Source organism: Thyridium curvatum, assembly GCF_004353045.1.
Source record: "Thyridium curvatum strain D216 chromosome Unknown NODE_145_length_43136_cov_74.769606, whole genome shotgun sequence".
In the NCBI taxonomy this organism is placed as follows: domain Eukaryota; kingdom Fungi; phylum Ascomycota; class Sordariomycetes; order Thyridiales; family Thyridiaceae; genus Thyridium; species Thyridium curvatum.
Window position 1 is genome coordinate 28061 of NW_022156900.1, and position 15076 is coordinate 43136.

Sequence of the window (15076 nt, forward strand, 5' to 3'; positions counted from 1 at the left end):
GCTGGAGAGCAGAGGCAGACGCGATGGAATGCAATTGATTTAAGAGGGACGATGGAATGGATGGAAGAAGGGGGGGACATCGATAACTAGAGGTCGATTAATTGTGACATTTGCACGTGCTTGCAATTAGTACTTTAGCACCTCCACTAACTACTGCATCTACCGAAGTGGAAGCTTTGGGCCCAGCTCCCAGCTCCCCCCAGCACTAGAGAGCGCCATGACGCGCCCCGTAGTAGCTTGCTAGCACTGTTGTGGCAGCACCTCCACTACGCTTCAATGTGAACATTAGGGAGCCTCGGCTCCAAGCTCCAACCCCAACATTGTGGAAAGGAGGGCCCTTATTAGCGACCCCACCTCCGCAAACAGTACAAGTACTTGTACTTGTAGGTCCAATCTCCAAGGCATAACGTCACATTGTACTGATCAATAAACCCCGATCCACCCTCTCTTTTAGTGCCGGCCGACTCATCCAAGCTCAGCAAGTGTCCCGACAAGGAGCGAAGACTCCCACAACAACAGCTCCGTAGACTTCTCGAGATCATGTCTCTCTATCTCTTTTTGTCTCGTTTCCCCCAGCACGGCATGCGCAGTCAAGGTATCATGATATACTATACCTATATGTACCTTACGGAGTAATGAAGTACCTAGGTAGCTAGGTAATCTGGCGAGCCGGTACCGGGCCGGGCCCGGCCCGAGTCTTCAAATTGGGCCCCTCTGCAAATCCCCAACATTCACATGCAAAATGGTAATGGTCCGATTGTCAATTGTCGATTGTCGATTGTCGATTGTCTCTAGAGCATCTTCATTTGATCATTGTTTTGGCTGTGATAGCACGACTTTTCCATGGCCGACCCAACTCCCATTGTTCCCACGTCCGCAAAGGGGAAAAAGGGAACCAAAACAAACAGAACCGAACCTCACAAGACTCTGGCCTCTCTCTACCTGTTGTCTCCAGAATAGCAAGGCCAGGCGGGTATTGCAGCGATCAAACCCCCCAGATATCAATAAAGTCGTCACAAGGAACCATATCCCTTCTCTTTTTTCTTCTGCTCCCCTCCGTGCCTGCTCCGTTCCGGATCCCTCCCTTCTGTGCGCCGCAGCTCGAGGTAAGGTAAATAGGTCATCTCGCTGACCCGAGCCGGCTTAGGTACCTAGGTAGGTAGGTATCTCTGACTCGCAAATTGCTGCGTAATCTAACTGCCCAGCCCCGGCTCGACATTTTCTGTGCAGCTGCTGGATCGCTAAATTCAATCCATAAAAAAGAAAAAAGAGAAAAAAGACATGTCATGACTGAAACTGCCGCTCTCTCGTCCGGACGGCCTGGCGGCCACCTATTTGCAGGCTGCCGAGTCGTCGCCGAGATGCCAGGCCCTTCCGTGCTGCACGGATCAAAGTTCCAGAATGCCCCGATGCCAACGCCGATGCCGCAAAAAAGCACAATGCCGATTGTAATCACAAAACACTGGACCCGGACCCCAAGGTGCTCAACACGAGCGGCTCGATGGGGGCCAGGGCTCGTAGAGAAGGAGGAAGCCGTCGAGGAAAATGGAGGAATGGAAATACAGTAGCAGCAGTGTCATCACAGCCCAGGAAGATCACGTTCCCTCAGATGGGAGAGGAACCCATTGCCGGGTCAGAAGAGGGGGGTCGTTGTTGCCAGAGACCAAGCTCTCGTGCCAGCAGAGACCGTCCCAGAGGTCCGGCATTCCCGACGGCCCGTGTCGCTTCAAGCGCTCGACGAGCGTCCTGGTCTCACCGACACCGCTAGACCGGACGGCTTCAAGCGCAGCGTGTCGACGATGCTCCCGTGCTGCTATAACTTCAGCCACCACCCTCCTCCGGTGAGAGAGGGGCTGCGAGTCCGCCGACGCTCCGAGGTCGCGGTTCTCGAGGACCACTCGGAGGAAGTCGAACGGGAGGTTCAGGAGAATCCGCGACAAGACCCAAGTTCTGCTGTTGCCCGCTTGTGAGGGTGCTGCACCCTCAGGCCCACCTCCGTTGACTTTCGCATCCAGGCCCACGCCCACACCCACACCCACGCTCTCAGGCTCGCCGTTGGCAGCCGTAGGTGACAGGTCCCCGAATTGGATGCTGCGAACACTAGCATGACGCGGAACATTGGTCACGGAGCGGGATGCGCCGTGGAGGATCAACCGGCTGGATGCCTTATCCTGCTCCGCAACGAGCCGCTCAGGGAGATTGTTCTTTAATGCCGATCCGGCGAGCGGCGGGATGCGGGCATATGTAGGGTCCGCGATGGCTGTGTCCAGGACGAAAGCCGGGGGGAAGTGGTCTGACACGAAGATGGCAACGTCCATGAGCAACATGCGGGCCAACGGTCCGTAGTTGAAATGCGCTTCGGTGCAAGGCTCCGGTGGGGCATAGCCACGATCGTTGCCAGAGATTGACGGTGGGTAGAGATGCTCGGCATTGCCAAGGCAAAAGTCCAAGACGAGCTCGAGATTCTCCCAGTTCAGAAAATGTCGCGCCTCCTGGATCGCCATGTCCCTCAGGTACGGCAGCTCAAGACTCTGGCCAGCGGCTGCCAAGGCCAACGCCGTGTGCAAGACGTACGTCTGCGACGCCACGTCCCCCTTGATCGCCGGGAGTGGTGGAGGAGGGATGCCGTACAGGCTCTGGAGAGCAATGATGAGGGCATCGGGCGTGAGGTACCTGTCGACAATCCAGTGGCTGAAGCTGCTAACGCGACGGTCCTCGCCGGGTTCGGCGTGGAATAGCTGCTGCAGGCGAGGGCTCTGCGAGAGGAGCAAGCGGTGTCCATGGATCTGCAGGTGCTTCGCACCCGGCACAGAGCCGTCGTCTTGTCGAGCGCGGCAATCTTGAGGCCTCAGCATATGAAAGGCCACCATGCAGTCAGCGAGTTCTGGATTGTTCCAGCCGCGTGCGACAGTCGACAGGAGCTGGTGTAGCGGAGCCATGTCAGGAAATGAAGGCCGATGATCGAATGGCGGCACATCCCTTTGGGGAGAAGGATTGGCCAGACCCAGCGGCGCGTATCCATTAGGTGTAGGGCTCTGCTGCCGGGCGTTGTCGGAGCTGGGGATGCTGTGCGGGCTGGAAGGATCAAATACAGGGCCCTGCCTGGGGTGGTATCCGTTGGCCGATCCAGAGGGGTGCTGCTGCACCGGGTGAGGCCAATACTCCATGCCAGACCCGGAAGCATATATTTGCCAGTACGGAGCGCCGGCCGTGGGCGGAGCGGGCTGGACAAAGCTGCCGCCCGAGAGTGGCGCAGGAGATGTATTGTTAGAGTCGTGGACGGCATCGAAAACAAGGTGAGGATGAGGTGGTTGTGTCTGTTGATGGGCTCGTGGCGCGGCCTTGGGGGGCGGCATTGGCAGAACAGTCGTATCGTCACCCTCGGGAGGGGCATGTGTCGGACCATGGGCGGGCTGGTGGGTGGGTGCGATGGCATCCGAGGAGGATGAGGTCATCGGATCATCTATCGCTCTACGTTAGCTGGTCTGCCGGTATGCACAAGCTGTACGTACGGGGCCCGTGGCAGATGAGCGAAGCTTACTGCTAGAGATGCCTTGCTGAGGCCGAGAAGGCGGGGGGGGCAAACCGTTCTGGTGTGGTTCCATGGCAGGGTCTTGCCCGGCAGCTGGGGCTGACGAGCCGTTGAGGTATTGCTCGTCTCGATGAGCGGAGCGCTCCACCGCCTGTTCTGCCAGAGGCTCAGCGACCAAAGGGTTCTTGGAGGTCTGGGCCAGGTTCTGAGCTTCAGGGCGCGAAGCAGACAAGTTACGGTGATGAGAGGACTGCTTCGGTTGACGCTGCTGGACATATGGGAGAGGGATGGCGGGAATGATGACCGGACGAGTCTGGCGTTGTAGGGGCTGCGCCGAGCTGGGGTTCCGGGTTGAGGAAGCCATATCGACGAAACACAAGTCGATACAAGAGCTCACTGGAGATGTATTACCGAGAGCTGGGGGGCAGCGGTGAAGAGGAGCAAGCCGAGAGTGAGTCAAGAGCGACGACGACGACGTTTGTAGACTAGAGAGATGAGAGGGATTTCAAACACGGATCAGTTCTGGCTGATCGTCTCGTGAGAGGGTGAACAACAAGTAAGATCGAGGAAGAACAGGCGCCGAGAAGACTCACGCAGAATTCGAGCCCTAGCACGGGAGGTAGAGCCTATTGTTTGTCTGCTTAGAGGAGACGTGGTGACCAAACGGACGGGTCGTCGCAGCTCCTCCCCTGACGACCGGGACAATCAAATAGACAACTGTGCTATCATTCCATTGCTTGGGCACGGGAAACGAGCCCACTTTCGGGATTGCTGCGATCGGCCGGGAGGGTGAGCTGCCTCTGTCTGAGGTGCTGTCTGGCAGGAGGAAGACGGCGGCAAGGGTGGTGGTGGTGATGATGATGTGACGGAGGCGGCGACGGTCGGCGGCGGCGGCTGAGGTCGCTGAAATGGAGCGAGAGGAAAAAAAAGATGGAGCTCCGGAGTCCGCGCCAGTCGCAACCTTGGAAACGGCAGAAAATGGCGGGGTCCCAATTGCTGACCTTGCCTTCCCTCTTCCCTCAATCTAATCTCGTGCCTGTGGCTGCTGATGGCCCCCTGCAGAATTGGGGGAGGAAGAAAGAAAAAAAAAAAAGGCGGGAGATACAAGTAGATGTCCAGGCCAAGACTGAGGGGATGGATGCAAGCTGGTAGTTACAGCCTGGACCCTAAGTAGGCCGACTGTGATTGCCCAAGCGCTTTCTTCCAAGTCGTCCTAAAACGGTGACGGATCCCAGCTGCCACAGCTGCCAGGGAGCTGTCGAGGCTGTCCAACTGGTATTTTCGGTGAGGGGCCGGCGGGGTTTCACCCACCTAAACCGCCCACTACCACCACCACGTGGCTGGCACCTGGCAGGCGGGCCTCGGAATCAATTGCTGCATCAGACACCGAGTTACTACCTTAATGTAATGTACGTATAGGTAAGGTAGGCAGTTGACAGAAGTTCATCGGGATATACAGCCCTTACCTCAACTCAACTATAGACACATGTATCCTTACCGTATCCTCACTGGAGCTCGGAATGGCCATACCACTGTTCAAGACCGATGGGCTGAATGGATAGTCAAGTACTTCTGTTAGTAGCCAGGCAACTACTCTGACCAATAATTGCGTCTTGCCAAAGGATTCGATCAGTATCTGTATCCTAGTTGGTCGGCGGCTGCGGAAGTAGATTATCAAAACGTGTTTGGGGGACGAATGGGAGACCCTGCCACCACTGCATCTCAGGCCCCTGGTCGTCGAAAGGCCCCTCGCCTAGGTAGGTGTCTGACTAGAAGCCGAGGTACTTGAACCAATGCTGGTTCCCGCCTGGTGAGTAGACACTGATATCGAAGACCAAGCCACCGCGAGGCTCCCATGCGCTGAGTGTCCCGAACAGGCTTTCAAACGCATCCGCGATGAATATGGTTGTCGATGTTGTCCAAGCCCCAACGGGTTTGGTCGGTGAGGCGTGGCACCGTCGGGCTTATTTCAGTAAAGTTGAGCGGCTTGGTAATTGATTGCCCGTCCTGGGCAACTGTTGCGAGCAGACTGCACCCCCTGCTGAGAATTGGCAGGAGAGTAACATCCAGGTTTTAAATCCCAGGGGTAAGATGAAGCTATACAGTTCTGTCCCTAGGTAAATCTGACTGGGTGTGTATCAAGTTGAATGTGAAGAAGGATTGGGGTGGTGTGAGAAGGACGGGATGGGATGAAATGCAGGGATAGATCGAAGCTTTTGTCCGAGAAGCGAGGAGAGGGAGAGCAGGTACTTGTACCTTCCTAGAGAAGGGTTAAGGGTTGGTAGTTACTAGATTATAGGCAACTATGTGTGATGACCAGAAATCAACCTTTCTCGGGGAAACATTCATGAGAAAATCAATCGCTCTGCAAGAGAGCGTTTATCCCTCTGTCTCTTACTTCTCCTACTGCTCCTCTCTTGCATCCCCATAGCGATAGCATATATTAATAACCTCTAGGCTTAGACAGTGGCGTGAACCTCTTGATCACCTCTTAGAGGGGGCGGGAATGTCTGGAACTTTCTAGAGATATGAGTAAATCACCGGGCTTCTTGGCTAGAGCAGTTTCAGAATAAGCTAATACAGTAGGACTCCATGGCGAGTGAGGAGATGTTTATATCTCATACCTATAAGAGAGATTCAATTCAACCAAGCAGACAAGGGAACAGGGAAATGAAAATAAGGATAGACAGTTGGCAGTGGCCGCTTTCATTGGGGAGAGGAACCGGTTGGGGCCCTGATTGATCTTTGCAGAGCTCGACCAAGGAACAGAAGCGTCTTATATGGCTACCTCATGTCCGATGAAAACTCCCTAGCATCTCCCCTAGCTGTCCCAACCCAATTACTTGTCCAGCGCTCGTCACTATTCAGAAATGTACTCCAGTATCTGGCCGACATATGTGCTCCCTCTACTCGCAATGAATGTACATATAGCGCGTGCGAATCTTGCGCGCGGGTCGTAGAATACCAAGGCGGTTCCTGCTGCTCCGCAGCCATGGCGTGTCAGAACATCGTCAATACAACAAAGATATGTGAGATCCAAGTCGGACATTTACTCTGGGTCACACAGGCCTCCTGAGTTGGATCTGAGACGTCTGGGGCGTAGGGTTGTGTCCATGTATTTTGAATCCTCTGCTTCCGACCATTCTCAATGTAAGCCCCCTGATCAGGGAGTCTCCTATTAGACTCTGACTATAATATTGACTCATCCTACGCATGTGAATTTGTTCGTGGTGATAAACATACTACTCGTCGGGTGACAAGATAAATAGCTAGCAACATAGTTTTCTTCGACCGTCCTTTCATGCAGAGCATCGCGAATGAGTGAGTACAACGAAAATATAGTCGGATAGATGCCACGCCTGGCACGTGCATCCATTGATCATACACAAGACCCGGGGTTTTCCGAGTAATGGCCAGCTCTGCGTAGCGCAGAAGATGCGTCCATACACGGCCGAGTGTTCTTTCGGCACATGCCTCGATAGTTACCTGACCACCACAGTCTCGTGTGCTGAGCGTTATCGTAGCCACCTTCGGCCGTTCCAAGCGTACCGTGCATGCAGGGAAGCCAGCTAGTGTGATAAAGGAAAGTCAGTCACCTCGCCCAGACTTGTTGGTACCCCAAAACTCCGGGGCTTCTACCAATTGCCCTCGAGGTGCTGTTGGAAGCCATGGCAAAGCTTGCGAGGAGGAATTGCCCTATCTATACATCTTCCCCGAGGGCTAGCCAGCGGCGTCTCGGGCGCTTAAAAGAAAGAAGAAAGACCCCCGACAGTGGCGTTCAGATTTCACACATGTACGGTACACTAATCAGGCTCATGAGGATCGAGATAGTCTGTTGCTGGAGACTTGATCAAGTACCCTATGCTGTCGTGACGACATTGAGTCTAGAAGAGCTATATACTTAGACCGAGGTGCACATTGCATGCAGGCATCGTTCCATAAGAGCCAGGTTAGGGGAAAAAAAAACTGTTGGGATGGAGAGTGCGCGGGTGAGTGTGACAGCACCACTACATATACGAAGAGAAGGGCAAAAAGCCAACCACCGTCGAGAGGTTACCAGTGCCACAACCAGGACGGGGACCTGCATTTGCAGAATCCAGAAGCCCGCAAACGCGAAAACGCTTGCCGCCCGGGCGAGGAAGTGGCTGGATCCGATTGTGTCGTCGAGATCGTGGTCCGTTTCTCGAATTGCAAAGCTTGCCACGCAAGCTGTCATGCATATTGTAGACGATTCACCATGCATGCAATTGGTGCACTAGTCTCGGAAGAAGAAGCGGGCCTGACCATGCTTTCACAACGCCCGGATTGCCCCTAGAGCGTGCATTGAAACGTACATACCACGACCAGTTGGGGAACTGGAACCCTGCCGGCGTCCCTCGGGACCAATGCTAGCTGCCTCCCTATCTGACTTTTGGACTTCATTCCACGGACTCTACATTACCAAAGATCATATTGCTGTCTGGTCTGCCATCAACAGATTCTCTGCTGTACCGAACTAATGAGAAATGGGGTCTGAAGTTGCCGGTCCTCCTTCTCGGTGGCCGGGATGCTCGCCCTTCGGACATCCGGTAGCGCGGCCGGCGAAGACATGGCTCAGCGGCTCCCAGCCAATGCCGCTCGATAGGCCCAAAAATAGCTTTACTGTAACTCCGAGGCTGGTCTTAGTTCAAAAGCATATTCACCCGCCTGCCCTCGCCCGACTGGATGGCGGGAAGGGTTCAAGCGGGTTCAAGCAGGTTCCGGCCTCGCCTTCGGCCTAGCCGGACTCGTTTTCCCATGTGCATGTCTTCTTTCCACTGCCTCACCTCTTGCATTATGCCGTGATCGAGCAATCTCGGCACTCGAGCTGTAGTAATGCATTGGACCTCGGCACAGTTCTTGCGATGACCCTGTGAAGCTCAACCGATCGACTGGCATCCTCTGCGCACAGGGGCGTCCTCGCGCTTTCAAGTTTCTGGTAATGCCGACGTTGTGAATGGCTGCAGGCCTGGATTCTCTAGCGCCCGGAGGAGGGTTGTGGTGGCGTTGTGATCCCTGGTTGCATTGTCCATCGTTGCTTACTCTGAAACCTCGAACCAACCAACCTTTGGCCGACGCATCTGTTGGGTGACTGAAGCATCTAGCACAGCTGTCTGCCTACCGCGATAGGGACGCGATGAGTTGGTATATGAACTACTTCGTGGTCTCTCCGTCAGAATCTTGGTAAAATGTTCTCTTCCGGCCTGGTGTAGGGGTGTCTGTTGCATGGCCGTCTTGTCGACTGTTGTTACCTTCGCATTGCCATAGCCTTCTTTCTGCCTCGTCCCTCGCTTCGCTCTGCCCGATTGTGGAAATGCGCTTTTTCATTACAGTCCTGGTATTGGGGGCTACCGATCTCGTCAATGGCCATCCCGACTTGGCCAAGAAGCTCGCCGAAGCAGCCCGTGCCCAGGACAAACTGGCAACTCGCTCAACAGCTCTTCTCGGTGACTTGCTCCACACCGTCGAGAGCGCCCTCACGGTCACCGGGTTTGAAATCAAATCCATCCTCAATGGGACCCGCTCCGCCTTTGCTGATGCTGCCACATATGATCCCCCACCCAAAGACTCGGATGATTGTAGGAGGGACACCTGCTGCATCTGGCAGTATATCGCGAACGACATGGTTGACGCGTTCTACGAGGGCGAGGAATGTTCCGCGCTGGCCAGGGGAGCTATCCGGCTCGGCTTTCATGACGCCGGTGCATGGAGCTCGGACTTGTCGTTTGGCGGTGCCGACGGCTCCATCTTGCTGTCGAACGAGATGCTGCGGTCGGAGAATGCGGGGCTGGAGGGCATTGCTTCTCAGATGTTTCAATGGAAGGAGGAGTACGAGGCGTACAATGTCAGCATGGCGGACATGATTCAGTTTGGAGCCATGGTAGCTACCACTGCCTGCCCGGGGGGGCCCCGGATCCGGTTCTTCGTTGGCCGCGAGGACAGCACGCGCGCAGCACCCACGGGTCTTATGCCCAGTCCCTTCCAGACCGCGGAGGCATTGATCGATCTCTTCCAGGCCAAGACGTTCACCGGCGCAGACCTCATTGCCTTGGTGGGCGCTCATTCAGTCAGTCAGCAGTTCTTTGTTGACCAAAAGCAGGCCGGCGCCTCGCAGGACACCACAGCAGGAATTTGGGACAACAACTTCTACACCGAAACGGTTGATCCCGAAACTCCCAGTGGGGTGTTCAAGTTCCCAAGTGACTTGAACCTTGCCAGCAGCCCTGAGACGTCGAGCACTTGGAACCAGTTTACTGGCCCAGCCGGACAGGATAACTGGTCCAGGGTAAGTATTACATACATCACACACCGCGGATACCACGCGTCAGTCGGTCAGATGGTTCTAACAAAGTCACTATAGGCATATGCTCCGGCTTACTTCCGCATGAGTCTTCTCGGTGTCAACAACATAAATGCCCTCACAGACTGTACAAAGACCCTACCCCCAACGAGGGCCATACCCCGGCGCAGGTGAATGGAGCTCGTGATCCCCAACGGCCCGACTCGTCTATAGACTTGGTAGGGTGAAAGTGGTCTCTGTGGTCCTTGGTATCCTCTTTAGGACGATGGTGCAATGCCTGCGATGAGACATTGGTGTTGCGAATCATGTGCATGCTTGGATATCAGACTGTCTGCAGAGCAGTCATGCATGCATAACATAGACCTAATCAGTAATGTAGAAAAGCGAATGATATCTTTGGGGTTTCCTCACCTGTGTCCAGGCCCAGTGGAACACGGTCTCTTCTCTAGTCATCTTCAGTCAATTTATTGTTTGTCCCATAGTCGTGTCACTTGGGCCCTACCATGGCACTGCATGTCGAAGATGTCATTCCACACAGAGAGGGCACCACAAGGGGTATATCGTCATGTAATATTACTTTAGCAATTGAGATATGAGCGGCGCCTCGCGCAAGCGGTGCCTCCTCTCCCATAATGGGTATTATCTTCAGAGGCTCACGAGTGCTCATATGCTCTCTGCAGTTCAAAATCTAGGTGCTCAGTCGTCGTGCAGTCTACCTACATCTACCGCCCTGGAGATGTTCTCAGGGCAGCGAAGGCCGGGCCGTTCCATGAATCGACTGGACGGGCTGTCTTCGATCTTCCCAGTAAGGGTCTTGTTTTCTCGTTTCATTCAGGCGAGTCAGGCTGACTGCCTCGGAGTATGTCATCACTGTCGATCAGCGCGCCATTGAACTCGCTGAAGCTGAACCGCTCTTCGCCCTCGTCGCTCACGACGGGTGACAGGCGGCGACTATCGTCGTCCCCGATGATGCTACCATTAGAAAGTGTAGGTCGTCGGCTGTAGGAGGGCCTGGCAGCAGGGACGTAGCTCTCCACCGCCAAGTCCTCCAGATGAGAGAGGTAGGGCAGCTTGCAATAGAGCTTGCCACCACGGTGCTTACAATCGAGCCTCTGGCAGATATGTCCCATGGTGCAAGCGCTGTTTCTGCAGTCGCCGCGCTTTGAACAGGGCATTGACCGTGCGAGTGCCTCCAGTGCTCGCTTGGTCTCGGCATCAAGGGGTTCGTGGCTATACGGGCACTTATCGCCATGTTCGCAGAAGCCCGTCAGTTGAAAGTTGTTGCACACGCGGCTGCGTGACTTGAGCCCGTTGAGGGCCTCAGCGCTACAGGGCGGGATAAAGGGGTCGAGGCGATAATTGTTCTTGTTGACGGCGACAAAGCCGTCGGGAATGGCGTCCTTTCGGGGTAGTTTATGGGTGACAGGGATTCCGAGTGGACTGGGCCTATTATGGTAGTCATTTTTGGAGTCTGCGTCGAATATTGTAGCGGGCCGGCTCTTGCGGTCGGTGGCATCCGATTGGGGATTGTTGCTCGCCGATCTCCATGTTGCATTGATGCTTGCCCGGTCTTTGGCGATATGTAGGTTTTTGCAATCTTTCCCATATCTGCACTTCCCCAGTGGGAAGAACTGGCAGACGGCCTTCTGGCTGTCCGCGCCGGGTGGCGGTAGAGCGTATTCCGAGGTATCTACCGCCAAGGGTTTTTGAGAGTGGCTCGTCGACACCTTGGCCGAAGCGAAGACGGCTGTGGGGCGTGCCGAGACCGGCTCTAGGTGCTCGTGCCTGAAGACACCAGGGAATTCTTCGATTCCCATGCCCAGTTTGGTAAACTCGTTGTGCACTCTGACGCCCGGTGCGCTGACGAGGGTGAACCTGGAGCTGTTGCCGGTATGTGGCGTCAGGTCGGAGATGTATCCCACGTCGTGGCAGGCTGCAAAGTAGATGTGCTTGCACTGCGCATTCTCCGCATAGAGGTGCAGCAGAGCCCGGAGCTTGAAGTCGGCGTTCTCCTTGAGCTCGCCGGCATCGACGAAATCGGCCAGGCCGTACGATCGATTGAAGCCGGCTATAAAAGGTGCGATGGAACGCTTCTCGGCCCCAGCAACACCTGCCTTATGGAGTGCCTTTGACAAGCCGGCAACGTTGGCGTAGATTCGCACCATGACCTGGCAATGCTCCAGGCCCTTGTGCCGCAAGCTGGTCTTGACGGCCTCGTTGAGCATCTTGGCGGCGCTGCTTCCACCATCGGCACCCTTGCTGATGAAGTTGTCGTGCAGTACGTAGCCGTCGCCATCAACCAGGACAAGCACAAAAGGATTGCGCTCCTGGCCCCGGGCGAGCTGCTTATATTTCTCCCTGGCCTCACGCTCCTCTTCGTAGTCGCTCCTCAGACGTCTATAGTCCTCCAGCAGCGTAGAGTACTGCTCGAGGATCTGGGTGAGTGCATCGCTGCGGCGGTAGTCGGCCAGCTGGCTCGTAGCTCGCTCGAGATCCTTATCGCTTAGCATGGTGGCATTCGTGTCTGGAAGCTTGCCACGAGGTTCGGGGTTCAGGGTCGGAGAGAAGTTGGCCGGGGAAGAGAGGCCTTTTGAAAGGTCAGCGGGAGGCACCAGCGAGGGAACAGCGGACAATGATGACAAACCTGCTGGGCCAGCCCAATGATCTACTCTGTAGATTTGGTTCTTGGGCAGTGACACAGAACCAGCTGTCCAAGGCCCGACCTAGCTGCTGGTGCTGCCGGTGCCGCCGGTGCTGAAGACCGTCTCCTCTTCCGTGGTGGAGAGAGTGAGAACAACGCTGGTCCAATCCTATGCTCTTGGTCTTGACAGTTCTGGCAGTTCCCAAGTTCCCATATCCAACTCTCTGCGACAGGATGGACGGCGAAGAGAAGCCCATGCCCTGCTCTCGGGGATATGTGGAGGTGACGGGAAAGAGGAGGTGAAGGCGAGACGAGGAAAGATGGTGACCGGATCCTCGTCTTTTTTTTCTTTTTGCTCCTGTTTTTGTACAGGGCGTGCATTGTCCACCCCTGGCTGTAAGGGTAGTTAGTAGCTTTGCTCCTCCAAAACTGGAGCCGAGCACTACCAAACTACCCAAAGGTTCACTGTAATTGTTGTATATCCAGGGCAACTGGGCAACCTTAGCGCATCACGTGTACTAGAGTGCCTTTACAGACCCTCTGGAATAAAGAGCTCACCGCCAATACCTTCAAAGGAGCCACCAATTGAGGTTCACTGTTGCCTCTGTCCGGCTCATCGCCGAGGTGCGTGCTGGCACTGCTGGGTGGCCAGGGAGAAGCCACAACCATCCATTCACTCTAGCATGAGTCTAATGTCCATGAATGCCAGCAAAGCAGATGCTGGCATCAGATGATGCAAGCTTGCATCGACCAGCTTGAAGGAATGACCACTTGGCTGGGGTCTCATCTGGTTTGGAAGCCCTTTGAAGCCCTTCAAGGCCTCTCCACGAGAGCACAAGGTCCACAGAGCCCATCTCTACCAAACAACTTGACGAGCCAGACTCCTCTCGCGCCAACAGGAGCCGGCGAGCCAAGGAAACTACCTATATACATTCTCCTCCGCCTCCAAGATAGCCACCCAAAGGCAGCACCGCCTCGGCTATGATGTTCGCCGGCATAGAGTGTGTCGTTCTGTTCCAACATGCGACGTGAGTCCTGCACATCCCATTGGCCAGCCTTGGGAGGAAGCACCAGCTTGGCGAGCCGCCGGAGGAGAAAGCCGACGCCGCATGCAATGGCATGGGGTTGGGTTGGGTGTTTGGGTGCCTTCCTTACCTGACCCAGCAGCATCAGTCAGTCATTTGCTCGGGATTGTTCTTGGAAATGGGACGCTGCATCTTGAAGCGCCCACGTTGCCAAGAACCCTCCAGATTTTGCTTCCATACCCGGATATTGAATTTCATCTAATTTGATTTTCAACAGCATCACGGCAGATGGCCATTCCCACTCCATCGTGCTGAATCAGGCAGCCAGCACAGGCACGCGGCTGCTCGTCTCTCCCATGCACATAACCCTCATGCCACGTTCGGTCGGACCCCTGACATTGACGTTCCCGCATTCCCAGAAATGGTATTGCCCGTAATCAAAAGCATTGATCTTGCCTGGGGCCCTCCCCGGAAAATGTGCTCAGCTTCCTGGACCTGGGATCCAATATGGTTCTGTTTGGTATCCGCGACTAAACGAGCACGGAACAGGGTGACATGGGCAGACTGTGCGTAGGAGATACCTTGATGAAGAATCGTGCGCTTGGCCTCCCGGGAGCCGGGGCCCATATATCTCGTCCAGTCTCGAGATAATTTCTTTGTCCGGGCACCTGTCCTTGTCGAAGCACCTTTTTCTTGTCCTCTCTCGCCGCCGTGGCCGCCACCATAGCCGTCAGACTACTGCCTAGCGGAGTGTGTACCTGCAAGAGCACAACGATGCTTCTGTCTTCCATTGGACCCTTGGCCTTGCTTTTTGGCCTGTCCGCTGCTGGCATCTACCCTCCCGACGTGGTGGACAAGCTTGCCGAGGATGGCATGGTGAAACTCAAGGAGTATATGTCCATGAACCCCGCCAACGGCGGATGCACGCTTGAGACGGCCGTTAAGCGGAAAGAATGGTTCGTTGGCTCTTCACATGTACACGCAACAGTCTTATCTCAAGTGTTGAAGCTCACCATTCCCCCAGGAGCGACTTGTCCATCGAAGAGCGCAAGGACTACATCCAAGCTGTTCTATGTTTGCAGTCAAGGCCTGCCAAGACTTCAGCAAGAGCACCAGGAGCCAAGAGCCGCTTCGATGATTATGTTGTCGTCCATATCCAGCAGACACCTGCTGTCCATGGATCTGTCAGTCCTCCCAGTGTCATCATCTCCTCTCCTTATGGAAACCGTTGCGAAATTAACTGCCCTTGCAGACCTATTTCCTACCTTGGCATCGATACTATGTCTGGCACTACGAGAATGCCCTCCGAGAGGAGTGTGGCTATAGCGGATACCAGCCTGTAAGCACACCACGGGCACACACCGCCTTGGTTGTTGGTCTGCGTCCTGTCGTCCATTCCGTTGCCCTTTCCTCTGTGAGAATATGGCCAAGGCTACGCCCCGTGTGACTAGTTTCGGCCTCGACAAGATCACTTATTCTCCAAAAAAAAAAAAAAAAAAAAAAAAAAACCCATCCTCCCTCCCCCCCTCCCCCCCCCTCCGCCCCCACCCTCTTCCCCA

At 55.1% G+C, this 15076-nt stretch overlaps 4 protein-coding genes across 4 annotated transcripts; 2 read left to right on the top strand and 2 right to left on the bottom strand.

Moving 5' to 3' along the window:
- Positions 1-1595: 1595 nt before the first annotated feature.
- Positions 1596-3896, bottom strand: E0L32_012223 (uncharacterized protein; the record flags this gene model as incomplete). Its single annotated transcript, XM_031135040.1, has 2 exons — positions 1596-3463; positions 3542-3896. The coding sequence occupies 2 exons, from the start codon at positions 3894-3896 to the stop codon at positions 1596-1598; spliced, it is 2223 nt and encodes a 740-aa protein (XP_030999020.1).
- A 4968-nt stretch (positions 3897-8864) lies between these two features.
- E0L32_012224 (uncharacterized protein) lies at positions 8865-10025 on the top strand (the record flags this gene model as incomplete). The annotated part of the gene is made up of 2 exons (XM_031135041.1): positions 8865-9836; positions 9912-10025. The coding sequence occupies 2 exons, from the start codon at positions 8865-8867 to the stop codon at positions 10023-10025; spliced, it is 1086 nt and encodes a 361-aa protein (XP_030999021.1).
- Positions 10026-10678: 653 nt separating this feature from the next.
- On the bottom strand, positions 10679-12361 carry E0L32_012225 (uncharacterized protein; the record flags this gene model as incomplete). The annotated part of the gene is made up of 1 exon (XM_031135042.1): positions 10679-12361. One exon carries the CDS (start codon positions 12359-12361, stop codon positions 10679-10681), a length of 1683 nt encoding a protein of 560 aa, XP_030999022.1.
- Positions 12362-14291: 1930 nt separating this feature from the next.
- Positions 14292-14860, top strand: E0L32_012226 (uncharacterized protein; the record flags this gene model as incomplete). Its single annotated transcript, XM_031135043.1, has 2 exons — positions 14292-14473; positions 14542-14860. 2 exons carry the CDS (start codon positions 14292-14294, stop codon positions 14858-14860), a joined length of 501 nt encoding a protein of 166 aa, XP_030999023.1.
- Positions 14861-15076: the final 216 nt, after the last annotated feature.